A 20,658-nucleotide genomic window follows, 5' to 3' on the forward strand; every position below is an offset into this window, starting at 1 on the left:
CCGGCTATTATACCTTGCTTAAAAATTTCACGTTGCGTTGCACTATCTATGAGTTACAATAATGACAGTTAAGTGCTTACTGGAGCCCACAGACATCCACAACGTAAATGCGCCACCCACCTTGAGATATAAGTTCTAAGGTCTCACGTATAGTTACAACGGCTGCCCCACCCTTCAAACCGAAACCCATTACTGCTTCACGGCAGAAATAGGCAGGATGGTGGTACCTACCCGCACGGACTCACAAGAGGTCCTACCACCAGTATAGTAACCGGCAAACTTCTTGAGCAAATGACCTTGACTGCGCAGAACCGAATTTCATTTCACTTTGGTGGTAAGGGTGAGGCGCGACGGCAGGGGAAATCGTATCGATCGCGTTATTGGTAGATCAGTCGAACCTTGCGCCCCGCACCGCGCCCTCGTTCCGCTTGCTCCCAAAAGTACGCTTGCGTACAGTGAAAAGTCTATCGTTATTAATCGTTAAGTTATTTGTTATAATTGCTTGTTACCTTTGTTGCCATTGCTATTTGTTGAGTGTTTGTTGATTTTTTATAAAAAATACACTATGCCGCGACAAACTGGTGTAGTATTCAAAACAAAGGGTAGAAAAATTGTGTACGACGTATATTGCTTCATTATAAAACAGGGGAAGAATGATATGGAAAAAGTAAAACAGACTTCGGAAGTAACAAAAACATCAGTGAGTACTGTTAGGTGCATTATTAACGAAGCTAAAGGCTCTGGCTTGCTTGCCGTGTTTCGGACTCCGGGTAAGAAAAGATCAGGGAAGAAGAAAGTTGCCGGAATGGTAGTTTCGTTCAATCTGTAATAAAAAGATGTAATCATAATAACTACATAACAAGCAGCGAAACTCCGTACTGTAGAAAGGCTTCGAAAATTTTAAAGAAGATATAAATTTTAATGGCTCGGAATGAAGTTTACGACGAATTATGAAAGAGCTAGGCTTCAGATGGAAAAAAAAACAGAAAATAATCGGAAGCTTGTAATTAAAAAAAGTAACATTCCATTACTACGAATCGAATATCTTCAGAAAATAATTAATTGTCGACTCATCACGATGATAGCGACTCGGGTGATGAAAACGGTGATGATGATTATGTTCAAGATTATGATTAAAAAAAAATTACAAATACCAGCTTCGCTTCAACTGAACCAAGACCTGGCACAGCTCTAGTTTTGACTTAATAGAAGGAATATCTATTTTACCCCAAGATTAAATTATTACAATTATTAACCTATATTTTTTGTTCATGTTCTAATAAATATATAAATAAATACATATGTTGATTTTAATAATTTCATAGCATTATGACGCAGAGTAAATAATGTTTTTGCACGTGAGTGTACCATGCGCGAACTTACCCCCACTACGTCAACAAATGCTCAAGAAGTTTGCCGGCTATTATAATAAGTGTAACAAGTGTAATGTCCATATACGATGTCAGTACAGCAAATCTACTTAACAGTGACATCTATCGGGTGAATTTCATACTATAGTTTTTTATACTCGATAATAGATGTCACACTCATGTTTTTACGAAAATGTTTGAACATTTTTAAATACGTTTAACATTTCTGTAGATTTATGATTTAGGTGCTACGTAACTTTTTGTGACCTGTATCAGTTATTGGAATATATGGTTGTAACTTTATTTGTTATGCTTAAAATTTTAAAGAAAATGAATTGAATAACGATTTAAAGCTAAACATTAAGTCCAAAACAAAACTCGGTTTGTTAGTTCTGCTATTCATCAACAGATATCACTAAAAAGAAAAATCGACCAAAGTAAATCACATCGAAAGGACAACAAGGATATCCCGTTACGAGGAATACGATGGCGTTTTATCTGCTTCAAATCAGATATGGTACGGATTAATCCAATTTTATTAACCAGTATTATACTTCAGTTTATATATACGACAGAAGATAGACTAAACTGTAAGATTGATTGTACAATAAGTCCAACTGCAGTCATTTAGCTATTTTCTAATGACTTCTTTAATGTATGCATAAAAGTACATTACACAACGGTTTTGAAAACTTACTATGAAAATAATGTTTCATTAATACTAATAGACATATTTTAAATTTAAAGGTATCACGTGTTAAGTTTAAGGGAGGAAAAATTAATAGTAAAGAGATCTCTAAATCTATCAAATGTAAATTTTAATGAAACTTTTTCTAAAAAACTGATATTTTTTTTTACAAAGATTAATGCTATATTTAAAATACCTAATAAATTGTTTATACTTATAAAAAATACAGATTGTATGACACGAAGCAATGAACCCCATTTGGTTAGTTGGCTCATAAATCCACGTTCATTAAAATAATCTTATTTATGTATTAAGTGATGACCTCAACTACGAGATAAAGTCTTTATTCACTATACACTACCTTGTCCTTTTTGTTTCGATTCCATTCCATACAACAAAGATGGCAATGGACGCGAATGATGATTTTGTTCACTAGTTGTTCGTCTGTTTGATATTATCGGTGCTGGTACCTCCTCCACACTCGGACAGGTTATAAAAAGGTCCGAGAATTCAAGCTTCGCGGAGTCTAGTGCAAGTTGGTCCACCGAATTCATCAGTTTCGTTCCAATATGAAGACCATTATTTTCTTTGCTTTCGGTAAGATTATATTTATCTTATTTTTGTTCATAAAATTGCCTAGTGATAGTGCTAATTAAATTGTTTTTGTGTTTTTTATGTTATGCAACGCAGCTATAGTTTTTTTCCACAATTAATTCAACAGTTTTGCAATGAAATGTTCTATTGATTTCAACGTAAGGACATAGTACATTGTTTGTTTCTCATTTGTAATTTCTGCGTAGAATGAACTCCATTTCCAGAACAACTATAAATTTAAAATTGGTTCATTACTTTGCTGACAGAATGAAAAGCAGTCGACGTCGCCCAAAACACGTCATTTCGGATCCTCTCGATCCACTAACGGTGCTTTTAGGTACCTCAAGCACCGGTCATTGTTCTCGTCGAACCCGTCGCTTGCGACGAAGGGCACGACGAGTAAATTAACCCACAGACACAGCCCATTGAGATTCTCGTCGGATCTTCTCAGTGGGTCGCGCTTCCGATCGGGTGGTAGATTCTGCGAAGCACGGCTTTTGCTAGGGTTCGTGTTAGCAACAACGTCAGGCCTGAACCCGATGAGCTCAACTACTAGTTAAGGTTACGTTGAAATAGCCTCTCAAGGCTATCAGCTTAGGTAGGAAAACAAAACTTTGCTGTTTTCGTCAGTACCTTGTTCGCATTTTTTCAGTCTGTCAATTAGTACGTACATAATAATTGCTTTCAATGCAATGAAAAAAACCGTATGAATGCGCTCATGTTCTCAATAAGCATCAGGCGGACCTGTCATGAGGGACCGGAGACTCTTAATCGGATTTAAATAAACAGTAAGCTTTGTTCAGTAAGGCGAAATATGCTCAAATTTACTCATGGCTGATGCGTGTAGGTACCACTATGCTGCCTATTTTTGCCTCAAAATTACGCGCTTCGGTTTAAAAGGTGGGACAGCAATGGGAGTACCTAACTCATAAAATTGTGAACGACCTCATCTTTCATAGCAAGCGCTGGTATTAACACCTTGTGGCCTGTTAACTTATAGCAGTAAAACATAAAATAATCAATATCAAACTTAAATTATTCATTTCATTTTCTTTTAAATGATTTTATCATAACCAACAACTTATATTAGTAGTTATGAATAGGGATTTAAAAAGTGATTAGCAAACGAACATTTAATTGTTCTATTTTCGTAGATTTTAAAAATGTTCTTTCGCTTAGTATTGAATTTCTTTAGGTGATTGTTAAAAATATATAATTTAAAAACAACAAAAAGGGAACACGCTTTAACAGCAAACCGAATTATTAATTAAAAATAATGTATCGTTATCCCAGTTCCTAGTTTGGACCTTAAGACAAAGTATAAGATCATTGGATTGTCTTCGGTCCTTGTATGTGTCCAAATTTTCAAGTTCATTGAAAATCTTGGTGTTTGTCACAATTACGTTGATATATATTTCTAATAGAAGCAAGTTAAAACTCAATGAATTACTGAAATTGTGATTAGGGATAACGCTGCACATATTTCATTAGGCACAATTCGAGGTATCGTTTCGGATCGTATAGTGATGTAACTAACTTTTAGTAAATTTAAGAATAAACGAGAATGGGAAAACAGGAAAAAATTTTTACAATAAATTATTCTATTTAAGTAAATGAATGCAGCAACCTAGATCTACGTTGTTCATGTTATATGCGATTTTTTCCTTAATAACACACTATCGACTTCCTCTATCAAGAACGAGCTACCGTTCTCTTGGACTGATAAACACAAGGCTTTAGGAGATTTTTCTAAACAATTCCAGCTGTGTTGTTCGTGGCGGTGTCGTGCCGTCCCGACAAGCTGGACCTGAAGCAGGTGAAGGCTGATGCTGAGCGCAAAAAGGCCTGCATGCAGGACTGCACCACAGCTAATCTTGACCCTATCTGCGCTGGAAAGACAGGAGAGAAACCCAAGTCATTCGGAAACGAGTGTGTCATGAACAACTACAATTGCGAACACAAAGATAGTAAGTATTTACTGGTAGTAGGACCTCTTGTGAGTCCGCGCGGGTAGGTACCTCCACCCTGCCTATTTCTGCCGTAAAAAAGTAATGTGTTTCGGTTTGAAGGGTGGGACAGCCGTTGTAACTATATTTGAGACCTTAGAACTTATATCCCAAGGTGGGTGGCGCATTTACGTTGTAGATGTCTATGGGCTCCAGTAACTACTTAACACCGGGTGGGCTGTGAGATCGTCCACCAATCTAAGCAATAAAAAAAAGTATAATATATTTACAAAGTAATTAGTGTAAAGTAATCTATATATTAATACGTGAAGCAAAAACTGTGTATCCCTTTTTACGAAAATTGCGCGGACGGAGGAATATGAAATTTTCCACACTTATAGAGAATATAGAGAAGAAGTGCACAATGCTAATATTTTTTTAAAATAATGCATAAAAGATACATTAAATCAATAAAGAAAACATTACACACACTACATACCATGTATTTGACGCACACACGCATGCATACTATTTGTTGTCAAACTTTTGTTCTTGGCGTCTGTTGTCAAATTGAGAATAGATTAAATATTGTTTGTCTTTGTTAATATTTTTTATAGTGTGGTCTTGGCGAAATTTGTGATTATAGAAGTATAAAATACAATCATAATAGTGTACAAACTTACAATTCCAATTAATTATAGTCGAATTTCGACTACTGCGGGACCTCTAGTAGTTAAACAAGTGTTAAGTTAACAAGTTAAATATATATTTCAGTTTTCAAGAAGCATAAAAAATTATTTGTTGTGTGCCGAGTGTGCTTTATCGGCGTTCATTTATCGTGGCACACCGTAATTCTATGCTTTTCAAGGAATTCATAAATGACCGTGGTCTAAAAAACCTTGTTACTCGATTTCGGAGTTCTTGGAGGACGTTTTTCATTACGTTGTCAAGTTTATTGTATCACCTTAATTGAAGTTTTCCTCTAGAATTGGACATTTCCTGTTTTGATCTCGTTCGTTCCACTTTAGTTACTACATTATGTTGTTAGCTGGTGCCCTTAATCGTGAATCACGTAGTATTAGCTCACTTTTTCCAGTAAGAACTACTTCCGTCCGATATTGTTGCAATATAGGGTCGATACTACACGATTAACGTTGTTAACTATTGTGATTTTTAATTCAGGAATGTAAGAGCTCAATATACATTTAAACTGGTGGTAGGACCACTTGTGAGTCCGCACGGGTAGGTACCACTACCCTGCCTATTTCTGCCGTGAAGCAATAATGCGTTTTGGTTTGAAGGGTAGAGCAGCCGTTGTAACTATACTGAGATCTTAGAACTTATATCTCAAGGTGGTAGGCGCATTTACATTGTAATGTCTATGGGCTCCAGTAACCACTTAACACCAGGTGGGCTGTGAGCTCGTCCACCAATCTAAGCAATAAAAAAAAAACATATTTTGGATGAAGATTTAATTATGAAATTAATAAACCCATCTAAAATGTATTTTTGTCATGAGTGACCAGTGACCTTTTTTTGTTAATTGTAGGTAATTTACCGTAATTCACAAGAACACTAAACTCTTATTTTGGTAGTAAAAGTAAATATGTATTTCACTGAAAGCAACGATTGGTCCTACCTTATTTTTATTCTTGTGTTCACAGCTGACCTAAGTATCTTTCTTGATTAAGGCCTATAATATCAATCATAGTTTAAACTAAAATCGAAGGTTTAAACTGTCACTGGAGATTAGGGCAACTTAGCGTCTCGCTTTAGTTCTTATTATAGCAAATACAAACACGTCTAGCTCATGATGGACTTAGATGTATAATTCTGTTAGGTGTTCCATTCTACATTTAAATAAAGCATCAAAACATTTGAAATTGAATTGAAATTCTATGAATTATTGTACCTGTAAAATGTATTTAAAAGTTGCACAAAATAACACAATAGATTATATCAAATTCGCATAGGCATGAAGCCGTGACGGTGATGTAATTCACAATGACATCGTTCCGGGCAGTAACTTGTTTTTCGCTGCATTGTTTAGATTACTTTGGATTTAAATATTGAATAGGAGTGTCATTTAAAGTAGATCCGTGTTATTTATTGAAAAAAAAAAGGCTTTATACTATTATTTATTGTTTTGGTAATCCGCAATACTTGAGTTAAATAAGAAAAAATACATATTTTATTTATTTATTTTTTTGGCATCAGATGCACTGGTCCTGGTGCTGAATACTGTTTTTACCGGAGTCCGTAGACAAGTTAAGACGAACCCACCTTAAGATTAGGTCGAAGCCTAAACTATTGGATTATTTATCGATTGTGCATTGAAATATTGCTTGGTGCTATGCGGCCCAATTACATGTGATCAGTTTTATTTTTGTTTTTGAGAAAATATGTTTTTTTTAATACATAGGTCGATTTTTCATTTCGTTTCCAATAATGCTAACGCGTTCATCTGAAGCACATGGTGGAAGCAACGCACCGTACACCAAATTGCGTACCGTAATTTAAGATGGAGGTCCAATCACATTGCTCGAAGCAGTTTCTCCAATAAAGAAGTGTTATGGTTGATTGGAACGAAGCGACGATCGTTGGTAAAATCATCACGATTTCCATAAGGAAATTATTGGTATAAACATCAGATCAAGGCATCGAGTTAACTTAGTCTGAGGTTAAGCGAGCCCAGAAGAGAATGTGAGAGCATTTCTTTTTTTTTTTTTTTATTGCTTAGATGGGTGGACGAGCTCACAGCCCACCTGTTGTTAAGTGGTTACTGGAGCCCATAGACATCTACAACGTAAATGCGCCACCCACCTTGAGATATAAGTTGTAAGGTCTCAGTATTTATATTTCATTCATATTTCATTACGACAATTATAATGATAATTAATAACTACTGCTACTACTACTTTTACAGGTGTTAGGATGTCTTGTGAGTCCGCGCGAGTAGGTACCACCGCCCTGCCTATTTCTGCCGTGAAGCAGTAATGCGTTTCGGTTTGAAGGGTGAGGCAGCCGTTGTACTGGTAAAAGTGAGACCTTAGAACCCATGTTTCAAGGCGGCATTTACATTGTAGATGTCTATGGGTTCCGGTAATCACTTAAAATCAGGTGGGCTGTGAGCTCGTCCACCCATCCAAGCAATAAAAAAATATATTACTAACATTTTTATTTTTATTCATTACAGCGTTGCGCAAGATCAGTAAAGGCCAGTGTCCTGGATCAGATGGCATCCGTCTCTCTTGAACACTGAAGAAACAATAATTAATTACATTGTTTATAGTAGGTACTAACAGCATTGCTTTCGATAAATTATACTCGTAATATTGGCATATTAAACTTGCTTTCTATTGGAATTTTTTTATTGCAACATCAATTTACGATGTCACTTTTTGTTGTTATTGCATTTATAAAAAAATCAAAAATGTTTTACGTTTTCTTGACGTCGTTTAAACAGAAATGTAGTCACTGTAAACGAAATAATTAATGATCTTTAATAAGTAATACAATAATTACCTCGTTATATGTATGCGCATATTAAAAGCTTTAACAAAACTTTTGTTTTGTATTTAAAATCTATTAATATTATGTGTTCATAATTAATACTATTATACTTTAGCGTTTTAATTAGTAAAGGTAACTTTTATTGTCCTATTAGGCAGACGAGCGTACGACCCACCTGATGGTGAGTGGTTGCCGTCGCCCAAGGACGTTAGCAATATTTATAGCAAAAATGTCAATTTATTAAAAAAAAAAAAAATTAAAATAAACATAGAAATACACAACAGATATAGACGCGGGTTGAGCACGACAGGTTGTTGCGGCAAACTTTTGTCATGTATGGGGGGATTGGTGGTGGTGGTCATTACCACCATGGGTGGGCAAGCACGAGCTCAGCCGATACGGATGGGGTTAGCTAGTAGTTAACCGAGATGTCGCGAGCCCATATCTCATATCTCTGTGATCACTATAGGCTTCGGCGACCACTTAACACCACTTGGTTCTTAAGTTCGTTTTCCCATTTACGCAAAAAAGCATAGTAATTTACGTCCTTCAGTGGAACTCTTACTGCTGATGATGGTGTCAGCATAATGTAAAAGTTTCTATTAGCTCTTTGTTTTTTATTTTGCCTACCTATCTTGGTAAGCTCGAGAGGTTCTAACAACTTCACCGAACCTGTAGGCGAAGCTCACGGGGCCCAGCCTAACAAATTTCCTAACACTAGCCGTAGCAACGGTAATGCTTCGCTGAATCTAACCACCGGATCGGAATCGCAATTCACAGAGATGATTCGGCGAGAAACTTAGTGGGCTGTGTCTCTGAGTTAATTTACTCGCCGAAATCTTCGTCGTTTTCGACGGGTTCGACGAGAACGGTGACTGGTGCTTGGAATGGTTAAAAGCATCAATAGTGGATTGGGAGGATCCGAAATAACGTGTTTTCTTTGTTTTCACCCAGGTCCGTTAAGAGTAAACTCCTCGAGGTTATTAGCAGCAAAAACAATAATATATTTTACTATTACTTTGCTATAACTCTGTAGTACCTACCTACATACATAATAATATGTATGTTTTATGTTAATAATATTCAACCACGTAGTCCACAAATCGTATACACATTTAAGCGTCTATGCAGTAGTTTTTTAGTTCTCTTCTAGTACCTTTTATAATCATTTTTTAATACTGATCTGAACATGTGTGCAAAATAGATTATGATGCTTACGACATATTTACTTAGGCTGGTCGTGTTAATTATTACGAATTAGATCATTTTGATAACATATGACCTAGCTGAAGCAATCGTATGCAACTAGACTGCTTGTCGCCTTTGCAGTAATTATGTTTTTACAATGCCCATTTACTAATTATAAACTTAGGTATTTTTTATTATACCGTAGGATTTATCATATAGAAAAACGCACTAAATCAATCCAAACACATATTAACTTCAATAAAAATGTCAACTATTAGTGTTTTTAAATTTGTTGGTTTGAAATTTGGAATCGTCAAAATAGGTTGCTCAGGCGAGATTCCAAGTACCAGTTACTTCGATTTGTCTCCATAAAGAGGAGGGCTGTTCGGATTGTCGATAATTACATTCTCACCGATCGTTTGGAATGTCTGGGTCGATGGAGGAACTTCAGTTTTCTCTATGTTTTCCACTGTACGTTCCATGTTTTTTTTTTCTACCTAAGCTGATGGTCTAGACCATATCAGCGTAACCTTAACTAGTAGATGAGCTCACGGGGCTTAAACCTGACGATGTTGCTAACACGAACCCTAGCAAGAGCCGTGCTTCGCAGAATCTACCACCGGATCGAAAACGCGACCCACTGAGAAGATCCGGCTAGAAACTCAGTGAGCTGTGTCTGTGGGTTAATTTACTCGCCGAACCCTTCGTCCCCAGCGACGGGCTCGACGAGAACGATGACCGGGTATTCCATGGGAAATGCTCTGAATAATTATTTGAGATGAACCTATCATCTCGTCTTTACCATCGCACCGCCTGGCGCCGGGGCAGAGTCCAAACTTACCTAGAACCACTGCGTTCGTCCGGGGTGAGTTTTGAGATGGGAGATCCTTTCTGCAACGTACCACCTAGCTTTGAAATGAGCTCGAGCGGAGTTCATGATGTTTCCTGACGTTCACGATGAACATTTTGATGCGTCTGTCTTCAAACGAGGTTTTCGCAGAGCACAAAGCAGTAGACAACGACTTAGCTGTGTCACTTAGTTTTGTTCTGTTTTCGGAAAGTTTATTTAGAAACGCTAAAACAACTGTCCAGTTTATATTGGACAGTATTCAATGAGCGTCTGAAATAAAAATGTATTTTATGTTCTGAAATGGAGTGTATATTCTTAAGATATTTAAAAGTAAATAAGAAACCATTGATATCTAGTGTATCGTAAAGGCTTAATGGATAAGTGAGTTAAGGAGACGTTTATGATTTGTCAAGGCCAGTAAAATTAGCGAAGGTGCGTTTAGACTTTAAACAGCTATGCATATTTTATACATTTTTTACAAAGTAGTTTTGTTCATATTATAAAATTTATTCGCTGTATTTAAATCTGTGATCTTCACTTACAATCGATATCCATTAACATAATCTAAGCTGTCGCTTTTATATATAAAATTTTTGTTACATTTCGACTAGGTATTTTAAAGTTAAAACAGCTTAAACTTTACATGTTGTTAAATTGATGTCATATTTAACTGTAAAAGTGTTTTAAAAAACCTTTGTATTGTAGTGATTTAATCACAGGTTTTGTCACACACATAAACATTTTTTCAAGAAAGAATATTGACTTCAACAAAATAAAATGAGATTATCATCAGTGTAGTCGAAGTCAAGTAGATGTGCATTATTAAGGTTAATTCAAAAACTTTTGATCATGTCTTGGTAATATTTAAATGGGACCACATGAGAAGCACAAGTTTTCAAATAAATAAAAAAGAGTCCGTAAAATCGATTCTCCTAGAAAAAACTTCTAAGAAAACCACAAAAAAATATATGTAAACGTCCTTTTCAAAGTAGAAAAAAAGTAAAAAAAATGTTAAAATCGAAATATTAATTAACTCTAAATGCACTGTCGAATAGTGAATTAAACAAATCGTTTTATTACTACAGAACTTTATTTATTGTCATTGTCATAATTTCATTAATCTGTTACGTGTAATTAAACAGTTACACATATCATAATGTACTTATCAAAATGAATACTTAATATAATAAATCTTACCAAAACTTATCAAAACCTTAAAATTAGAAGTTTTACACCATAGATAAAGGAAAGCGTTTGATTTTACACGTAGGTATTCCAATTTATTCATGCATGCACATGAGTGGTATATTGTAAATAATCACCAAACAAACATTAAGTATGTAATTTAACATTTGAAGAAGATACAATAATGGTGACCTGCTAATTTAGGAACTATGTAAAAAAATGAGTATTGTCATCAAATTATTACGAAAGACGCGACGTGTGCAAATATATACTGATTAAAATTATTTATCACTAAAATTACGTAAAACACAAATCTATTTTTTTCCATTGAGTACGTTGCCAATTAACTAATTTAAATGATCTATCGTAATATTAGATGGGCTTACAAATATAAGTTCCATAAAAATGGCACTAAAACTTTATCATATTTTCTTAATTTCTAAATTATTCAGCAAACTCCCAAACTTGTGACGGCGTAATCTGTAACGAAAAAAAACTATTTAGCTTTAACAATCCCCTGAACATGCACAACCACCCCAATGTTAATAATATATTACTATCTATTTTGAGACATGAGTTCGAATTCCGAAATGTGTTGTTTAAAATAATGTTCCACCCTTTAAAATTATGGCATTTGATTATTCACCTTCATTTTATTAATTTTTTTACAGAAGAATACAATGTTCATTTTATGAACAAAATTAACAATGCATAAAATAAAAAATGAGCAATTATATCTATCATAGTAACCTAAGATCGGATGAAGGACTAGATATAATAGGCGAGAAAGTCTGAGGAAGCGTGAAAGTAGCCCTGGTAATTAACAAATTAATAGTGAGATGTGATGCGAGAGAAGATGCATGTGACTAGGAGATGTATGAAAATGGTAGTGCAAGGTAGAGGCGGAAGAGGTCGACCGAAGAAGATATGAATGGGGTCTGAGAATGACGATATGAGAGAGAGAGAGGAGTGAGTGTTAAGATGACGGCTGATAGAAGAGAATGGAATAGAAAAAATCGCTGTGCCGACCCCACCCAGTGGGATAAGTTGGAGAAAAAGAAGAAGAAGAAGGACTAGATATAATACAACGAAGACTTTGAACTTATGTATGTGTTGGTGTTGACATACAATTGTGTAATCAATTCACACCAGAACCTCCATAAGTCCATCAACATCTATGCAAACAAAGAGGTCGTCCAAATGCGAATCGAAGCGCATTACACTAACAAAGTAAAACATTGGTTCGTAAATGATTCATAAAACATGAAAGGTCAAAATGATACGATAATGTGAACAAGTAATCAACTAATGCGAGAATTATAAAATTGCACGTCCGTATTATGACTAACGATTGTCGGAATAGAGTACTTGTTGTGTTTTTTTTTTATTGCCTAGATGGTTGGACGAGCTCACAGCCCACCTGATGTTAAGTGGTTACTCGAGCCCATAGACATCTACGACGTAAATGCGCCACCCACCTTGAGATATAAGTTCTAAGGTATCAAGTATATTTACAACGGCTGCCCCACCCTTCAAACCGAAACGCATTACTGCTTCACAGCAGAAATAGGCGGGGTGGTGGTACCTACCCGCGCGGACTCACAAGAGGTCCTTCCTACCAAAAGGTGAGAATATTGTTTAGCTACTTACACGTGCTTTCGCGACACGAAACAGCCTCGAGTTCACATAGAGTAGCGAATGTCCTCGCCGTTCCGGCTGCATCAAAGGCGCACACTGGTCCTGCCGGCGGGGCCACGCACCGCTCTGCACACAGCGGCGGTGGCACCCCCTCGCGGACCCTCGCTCGGACCAGCTCACCCGGGGCTCTCATATCCGGTGCGCTGACTTCTTTGACGCTCCCCAATCTCGTTGGAATGAACGGTAGACTGGCGCAGTCGGCTTTTATCCATACTGTAATATTGAGGTTTTAATTTAGAGATAATCACGACAGATTTTATTATTTATATGTATTGCAAAATCCGCAAAAGTACGTAATAGAAAACATATCATCATCATTATGCTGCTCTTCTCCCAGTCACCTGGGGTCGGCGCAACATGTTTTCTCCTTCCATACTCTTCTATCATATACCATTTCTTTGCTCACTTCCCTCTTACCCATATCGTCTTTCATGTAATCCGTCTATTTCTTCTAGGTCTACCTCTTCCTCTATATCCTTCCACATTCATAGTTAACTTTCTCTTACCAACCTCATTTTCATTTCGTCTCGTCATATAGCATAGAACTTCAATGTGTGAACAAATTTCTAATTAATAAAAGTTCATAATTTAATAAAGAAACTCTATTAACTCATGGATCTTTTTTGGGAAATTTTTACGGGAAATGTAAATTAAATTTAAAATTGATAAGAAAAAGGACACATGAGCTATTAATCGTTTCACGTATTATTCCGTTCTGGTTTTGAGAATTATCGTTGCGTGACGTATTACTTGACCTCTCAATCTAATCGGAATTATTTATTTTCCTAATGTTTCCCAGTGATCTCATGAATTTCGTGTTAACGTTCATTAGCGGGATGCTGATGAAACAATTTTTTGAACGCAAACTAAAAAATTAATACATAACTCATGATACTCTCGGTCAGTCTTAGGTCAGGTCGCGTTTTTATGGTCTACTTTCCATAGTACCTATGAATAAAAGGAATACCAATTTTCTAGTCATTTCTATAAAATTCCGTTAGTTGTATACAAATACATATGTAAATATCGTCAAAGCTTATACTTTGAACGCAGTGCCCTATCAACATTGCTCATACGTAAACAATGACACAACCACGCCTCCTCTCATTTACTTAATTTTGTGTAAACATGTAACATCATCACTAATAATAGTGATTACAGCTATTCAATATTATCTATCCTCAATTATTATGCAACGGAATTATTTGTCTAATTATCGAATATTAATAAAAATATATTTAAACGTTCCTACGTAGTCAACATTTTCTGAGGAATCTACTACGCGATGCGGTTTAGTTTACGTGACACATTATTTTAGGTTGTTAAATTTACTTCTATTTGCTAATTGTTCGTTGTTTAATGGCGTTGTCTAGTAAAATGAATAACACTTTTTGATATTCTTCTAATACCTAACGAGTTCTTCTTAAATAAGAAGACCGTAATTTAATACGTAGATTTCTCTTTCTCGACAGACTCTCCATGTTAACTCTTACAAAGTTTAAATTTCGATTTAATGTTATGATCGTATCGCAATCGACTACTGGTAGATACCGCCATCTTGCTTATTTCTACTACGCAGTACCACTGTGGTCCGGCTCGAAGGATCCATCTACCTTTATACCGTGCTTAATATTAGAGTTAATAATGTTTCGAGACGGGTAGCACAATTCACATAGTGTTGTGTATGGACTTAGGTGACCAGTGCGCTTAGTACGAATTTCTGAACGGTCTCGATAGCGTAAAAGTTAACTCAAATTTGTATGGAGTTGGAAGGTTTCCTACGTTTGCCGCTAAGGGCGCTATTCCAACAGTATACAAATTGGAGTTAACTTTTACGTTATCGAGAACGTTAAAAATACTCGCACTAAGCACACAGGTATGTCCTGAACTCTTCTGCTTGGCAGATAGCGTACTGTTTCGGAAAGCATTTTTTTACATCGAATGCAAGTTATATAACACTAACAAAAGGTGCAGTCTGTTCAGTGAATCAATGAAGCAGTAATTGTGTAACACAGTCGCGTGCCGCTCTTCATATTTATTATCTTTATCGAATCGTGCAGTGACCCAAAACAGCTTCTCTTCTGATATCTCTTCTTGCATTATTTTTATAAAACTGCGCAGTTCAGAATGTAGGGTAAACATATTGATATTGTTTTTATTGTTAATGATTTATGGCATCTTTAATAGGGGTCCAATTACTCGGTAATTATTGAGTACAATGATTATTGAGAACAAAACTTTTGGATTATTTTATTACAGCGTTTATAGTAAAGTAATTAGGGACTTTACCAAAAATAATGTTAAATTCAGAGTTATGTTTCTATATTTGTTTATTCTATCTGCTTATTGTTAGTTTGAAGTGTTTGTGGTTCGGAAGCAACGCAGGAAACAACAATATTTTTTTTAAATAGGGATGGTTTATGAAGACAAAGTATTTTTTTAATAATAATTTATAAATGTCTGAGTCACATCAATTATTCAACGAAATGTTCAAGGATATAGTTGTACTGGTGAAACATAAATTCAATACAAAGTTGATAAAAATATTAATCTAACTCTAAAGGTTAAAAAGGCTTTAGATTTTTTTTGTTAGCTATAAGTTAGTGCTTACGAAAGACTTTCGCTCGACTGACATTGGAATTTAGCATCGGAATCATCAGATTTGTTAGTTGCCTGATTATTGTAAGCCCACTATACTAAACATTATACTAAATCCTACCTAATATTGTCGCGAAATAGTCACCAGGAACAATCTCACTCACAACATAGGCTGCAGTCACATTGTGCTGGTTATGAACTACGGTATATATTGGACAACAATTGAGCCTAAGTTCCTTCATAGTTCGTTTAAATAAAATAGTATGTGAATTTACTGGGAAGATTGAAAGCCGCATGGCTGAACTCCGAGCATTGCCGATGTTTGTGAAATGACGATTAATTTATACGATAGGTTATAAATTTATGTAATCTATATATATAAAAAGGAATTCGTTAGTCTCGCTAAAACTCGAGAACGGCTGGACCGATTTGGCTTATTTTGGTCTTGAATTATTTGTGAAAGTCCAGAGAAGGTTTAAAAGGTAGATAAATATGAAAATGCTCGGAATGCACAAAAATAACAATTTTGTTTTCCCTTTGATGTGTCCCCCGTCGGACGGATTCCTTTTGTTTGTTTTAAGTTTATTATAGACAAAAGTTTAGGTCTTTTATTTATAGATTGAGGCACTACGATGTCTACCGGGTCAGCTAGTTGGATATAGATTTATAGATACATAGAACGTTCTCCGCTGCTCGGCTTTTACAAACAGAGCCTTATTTGGGTACAATTAAAAACTATAATTCCAATATTTAAAAACTAACGCTTGTTTGCACGTGCCGTGCTGTTTTTGGCACTACACAGATGATTTTCGTTTTAGTACTATGAACGTATGATGGTGGCGCGTAAGCAGTTTGTACAGATAGTTGTTATTCATACAATGACGCTGTAAGTTGAGAAGGGACGTGCACAAGCGAGGCTTCGGAACTGAGCGAATTTGCAGATACCGCGACAGGATTTGTCACAAGCGATCCATGTCAGCCGCAGTCGTTGTTGGGTTTATACTCTTGCCGCCTTTGATACTAATAGCAGTGGAGCAGGAGGAAACGGCTCTTCGCATACTACGTCATTGCTGAGCCTCTAAGAGCAAAAGGTCAATGCTTGGAGAACAGTTGTCAAAGAGATGTAACTAGTCCAATACATGCGGAGTTGGACCTAGATACAACTTTAGGGTAGTCGCAATGGTTAATAGTTCGATGTGGACTGTAGTGGGTATATATATAGTTCCAGGCTTTGTTCTATATTACCCAATTATTAATGGATAGTCACAAAAATGCAGACCTAGGTCTGACTAGTATTAATAAAATAATCCCCAATCAGCACCAAAAACTATGTATGATCTTTAAAGTCTAAGGTAATTATGATAGCGACTTTTTAGTATACTACTTATAGATTAAACCGTAAAATTAGTTTAAATTACATCTAAGATTCGCGAAAGCCAAAGAAAATACTAGAAATACATATTACAGATTCATGAGCCATTTTATTATGTATGAATGTATGAATACTCAAAACAATATCTCGGACCTTAATGGAAGCTCAATGAGGCAAAAGCTATAATTAAACGCGCAGAACGATCACACATCCTGCATTAAACCTAAAATTAACTCGAAGTCGTTAACTGTCGTCTGCCATGCAGTGCGTATGAAATAATGATGCTTCGAGGCAATTAAATTGCATTTTGACGTCCGTTTGCGTCCTGTGATCGATTGGACGGCTAATTATAATGTAAATTACGAGCTAAGTTGTGTGGTGCAAATGAAAATGTCCATTATCCGAGGAATATTTTCATAGAGAAGTGCTCGTGATCTGATAGATTAATTTGTACGGCTTTGCTGTGAGCTACGGTCAATTTCGGGGAAGGTAGAGATAAAACTAGTTTTTGAATGAGCCGAGACATAAAAGTTTTGGAAATGTGGATGTCATAGGTATAGGCAAAATACTCTGAATAATATTCGTCTATCATAATTTCCCTTCAAGATGTTTGCTGAGCGCTATGATATAAAAGGTTTAGATAGACGGGACAGATATGCCCCTGACATTGTAGATGTCTATGAGCCTCGGTAATCAGGACGGGTGCTCGCCTGCATTCTAAGAAAAACAAAAAAGCAGGATATACTGGTGGTAGGACCTCTTGTGAGTCCGCAGGGGTAGGTACCACCACCCTAACTATTTCTGCCGTGAAGCAGTAATGCGTTTCGGTTTGAAGAGTGGGGCAGCCGTAGTAACTATACTAAGACCTTAGAACTTATATTTCAAGGTGGGTGGCGCATTTGCGTTATAGATGTCTATGGGCTCCAGTAACCACTTAACACCAGGTGGGCTGTGAGCTCGTCCACCCATCTAAGCAATAAAATAAACTGATAATGTGACCATGGCCAACCTGAGTAACTATTGGGCTCATAATAGCTGTAGCAGTCCTCTTATTAACTTAGTTCCTGCTTAAGTTCTTTATCGCACGTCCCTAATAGTGGTCAAGTTCACATAGGTGGGGACCACCATCCTGTTTATTTATCTCAAAGCTGTGTTAGACAAGTATGATCATACTCTAAGAACACCAGTAGTATTAGCCCGCTAACCTCAATTTCTCGGTAGAATGCTGTCATAAATTGTCACTCTTCTACTGTATTATGTACTATTAATAACATCGTCTCCTTACCCTATGATTACTATGTTTACTGAAGCGTTCCAAGAAAATAATACAGCTGACCTCACATATTATAAATTTAAATATATATCGACGTTAAATAGAAGATTTGCAGTTCCGAGATTTTATCTAATAATTAAATTCAACTTTACTGTTTAAGTTACGTTTTGGGTAATTAGGGAAGAGCAGTTACCGAATTGCATAGGTCACTCACTCTTTATTACTCTCACTCATATCGTCACTCTTTTGTGATATGCGACTTAAAGCTCAAGTCATTTATTAAATAACGACTATATTCTATAATCTATACTCTCTCGAACCTATAATCCCTATATTCTATATCTATCCCTATATTCTATAATATAATAATACTATATTCTATAATGCCTCGAACCTTCCCATGTAAACTTTATGGCAGGAATATATAGGACGGTATTACAAGCCCATGCAGTCAATCAATATATCCTGTCACCAACTTAAAAAAAACATATAGGTTTAATGAAAGTTATTCAGGAACATGTGTTAGGGAACATCTATTTACCTATAAATTTGATAACTCGCAGAGGATTTGAACTCGAGCATAATCTTTTATTATTTTTTTATTGCTTAGTTGGATGGACGAGCTCACAGCCCAATCGTGCATCAAATCAGCAAATCGTAATCGCATGCATAATGCATATTCGCATCACTCACTTCACTAGGCCACGAATGATTCTAATGTTTTGTAAGCATTGTAAATTTACTTGAGTCTAATAAGCTTTCAAAATATTTGTTAATCTTCTCCAAGAACAAAAATGACACTCGATTCTACTTGTTTTTTAAACTAACAAGCTACCTTCTTTGTATTAATATTACCTACAACTCTATAGAATATAGTGTACTGTCTATGCCCACAGCCCTACTTCACAGTGGGCGTGTGGTCGATAACCTATAGATCACGACGCCAGCTAGTCTAATATATTAGACGCAGTCCGTATTTGATAGTTTTTTGTTAAATTGTTGTTATTTAATGTTATAAATACTTGCGCCAAAAATGGGTAATGGTTTTGATATTGAAAAGAGGTTGGTAGGTAGATAGAATAACGGGATGGAGAAAGAGCGCCCAGGACTGATAAATTAAAAAAAAAAAGCTTTTTGAGGATAAATTAAAAATAATTAATTAACATTTCTGGTATCAAACGTAGTTCAATGCTGACGAAATTCAAAGGAGTATCTAAAAGTAATTTTAAAAATGTAATCCGCTGTAATCCGGACACATCTCTGAAATTGTAAAATGTTCAGGAAATGAAAAAAAACTGATTATTTTCTAAACCAGTGTAAAATTTAAAATATTAACTTTTGAGATATATTTTGGTGTTAATTAGCAATTGAAAATTACTGGAATTATTTAAAATGGGTGTAGGTAAGCCTCAAAACTACATGTATATGAATAAAACGTATTTGACAAAATATGCGACATGTGCCCTTTTGGAAATTGCATATTCAATTGTTCAGTTAACTCAGGGAAGTTTTACATAAAATATGATGGTATGTTTCGAACGCGCTCTATTCAATTAGTACACAGGGAAATCCTTTATGACCTATTAATTAATACATAAGATTATAAGCAGGAAAATGAAATACCTAACGGTGATTTCATTGAATTGTTTTTAAACTACCTACCGTAATAGAACTTAAGTACTCACCAGTCACTAAAACTATACAAACAAAAACCTTTCCGCTTAACATTTCCAACTGAGTCCAAATACAGAGACCACCGCACAGCGTACGAGATAGTCTTAATACGAAATACGAACGTTGCTCGTTTATCTAATTACCAAAACGCGCGAATTGTCGTTTTCAGGCGCACAGATGTTTATGGGTGTCGGCTTATCGATTCACTGGTGCATCAGAAACGCTCGAAGCGTGTTCCAGGATGGAAGGAAGGGGGGATGCGATCGGTGGTGGTGGAAGCGATAACCTCTGTCTCGGCCCGAGGACGAACTACAGATAACAGAAGCGACTTTCAAATGAGAGCGAACATTCTTTCGTTCAATAGATAAACTGCGAGGCGATTGTTGCTTTTGTTTTTATTCTTAATCTTTACTAATGTTTTAATTGATACGGACATTGATTTAAGGCTCACGTTAGCTGCGGAAGCAACTTGGACTTATTAATCTGAAAATAACTTTTTTTTAGGTTTTAAATGTTTAATCTAATAAGCGCTTAAATACCACTTAATTCATACAATAACAACAAAATTTTATGTTTAGGCAAAATTGAAATTTCGTTCCTTTGTTTATTCAACTATGAAGTGTACACGCATCGAGTAAAAAACTTAATACAAAAATGTAATATTTTCAAATCATAATAAATTAATCAATAGTATAATAACCAACACAAC

The 20,658-nt window shown here is 35.7% G+C and overlaps 2 protein-coding genes across 2 annotated transcripts; one reads left to right on the top strand and one right to left on the bottom strand.

The window, feature by feature from the left end:
• The first annotated feature begins 2,529 nt into the window (after positions 1–2,529).
• On the top strand, positions 2,530–8,162 carry LOC114240780 (vasotab). The gene is made up of 3 exons (XM_028171459.2): positions 2,530–2,655; positions 4,416–4,619; positions 7,795–8,162. The coding sequence occupies exons 1-3, from the start codon at positions 2,628–2,630 to the stop codon at positions 7,851–7,853; spliced, it is 291 nt and encodes a 96-aa protein (XP_028027260.2). The 5' UTR covers positions 2,530–2,627; the 3' UTR covers positions 7,854–8,162.
• A 3,058-nt stretch (positions 8,163–11,220) lies between these two features.
• On the bottom strand, positions 11,221–20,257 carry LOC114240779 (uncharacterized). The gene is made up of 3 exons (XM_089737240.1): positions 19,961–20,257; positions 12,985–13,245; positions 11,221–11,814 (listed from the first exon to the last, which is right to left on the bottom strand). The coding sequence occupies exons 1-3, from the start codon at positions 20,001–20,003 to the stop codon at positions 11,783–11,785; spliced, it is 336 nt and encodes a 111-aa protein (XP_089593366.1). The 5' UTR covers positions 20,004–20,257; the 3' UTR covers positions 11,221–11,782.
• Between the last annotated feature and the right edge of the window lie 401 nt (positions 20,258–20,658).

This window comes from Bombyx mandarina, chromosome 23 (assembly GCF_030267445.1).
Source record: "Bombyx mandarina strain Sakado chromosome 23, ASM3026744v2".
In the NCBI taxonomy this organism is placed as follows: Eukaryota; Metazoa; Arthropoda; class Insecta; order Lepidoptera; family Bombycidae; genus Bombyx; species Bombyx mandarina.

Coding starts and splice junctions, on each gene's coding strand:
- LOC114240780 (XM_028171459.2), top strand. CDS start 2,628: ATGAAGACCATTATTTTCTTTGCTTTCG. Junction 2,656..4,415: donor CATTATTTTCTTTGCTTTCG/GTAAGATTATAT, acceptor AAACAATTCCAG/CTGTGTTGTTCGTGGCGGTG. Junction 4,620..7,794: donor CAATTGCGAACACAAAGATA/GTAAGTATTTAC, acceptor TATTCATTACAG/CGTTGCGCAAGATCAGTAAA.
- LOC114240779 (XM_089737240.1), bottom strand. CDS start 20,003: ATGTTAAGCGGAAAGGTTTTTGTTTGTATAGTTTTAGTGACTG. Junction 13,246..19,960: donor TTGTATAGTTTTAGTGACTG/GTGAGTACTTAA, acceptor TCAATATTACAG/TATGGATAAAAGCCGACTGC. Junction 11,815..12,984: donor TTCGTGTCGCGAAAGCACGT/GTAAGTAGCTAA, acceptor TTTTCGTTACAG/ATTACGCCGTCACAAGTTTG.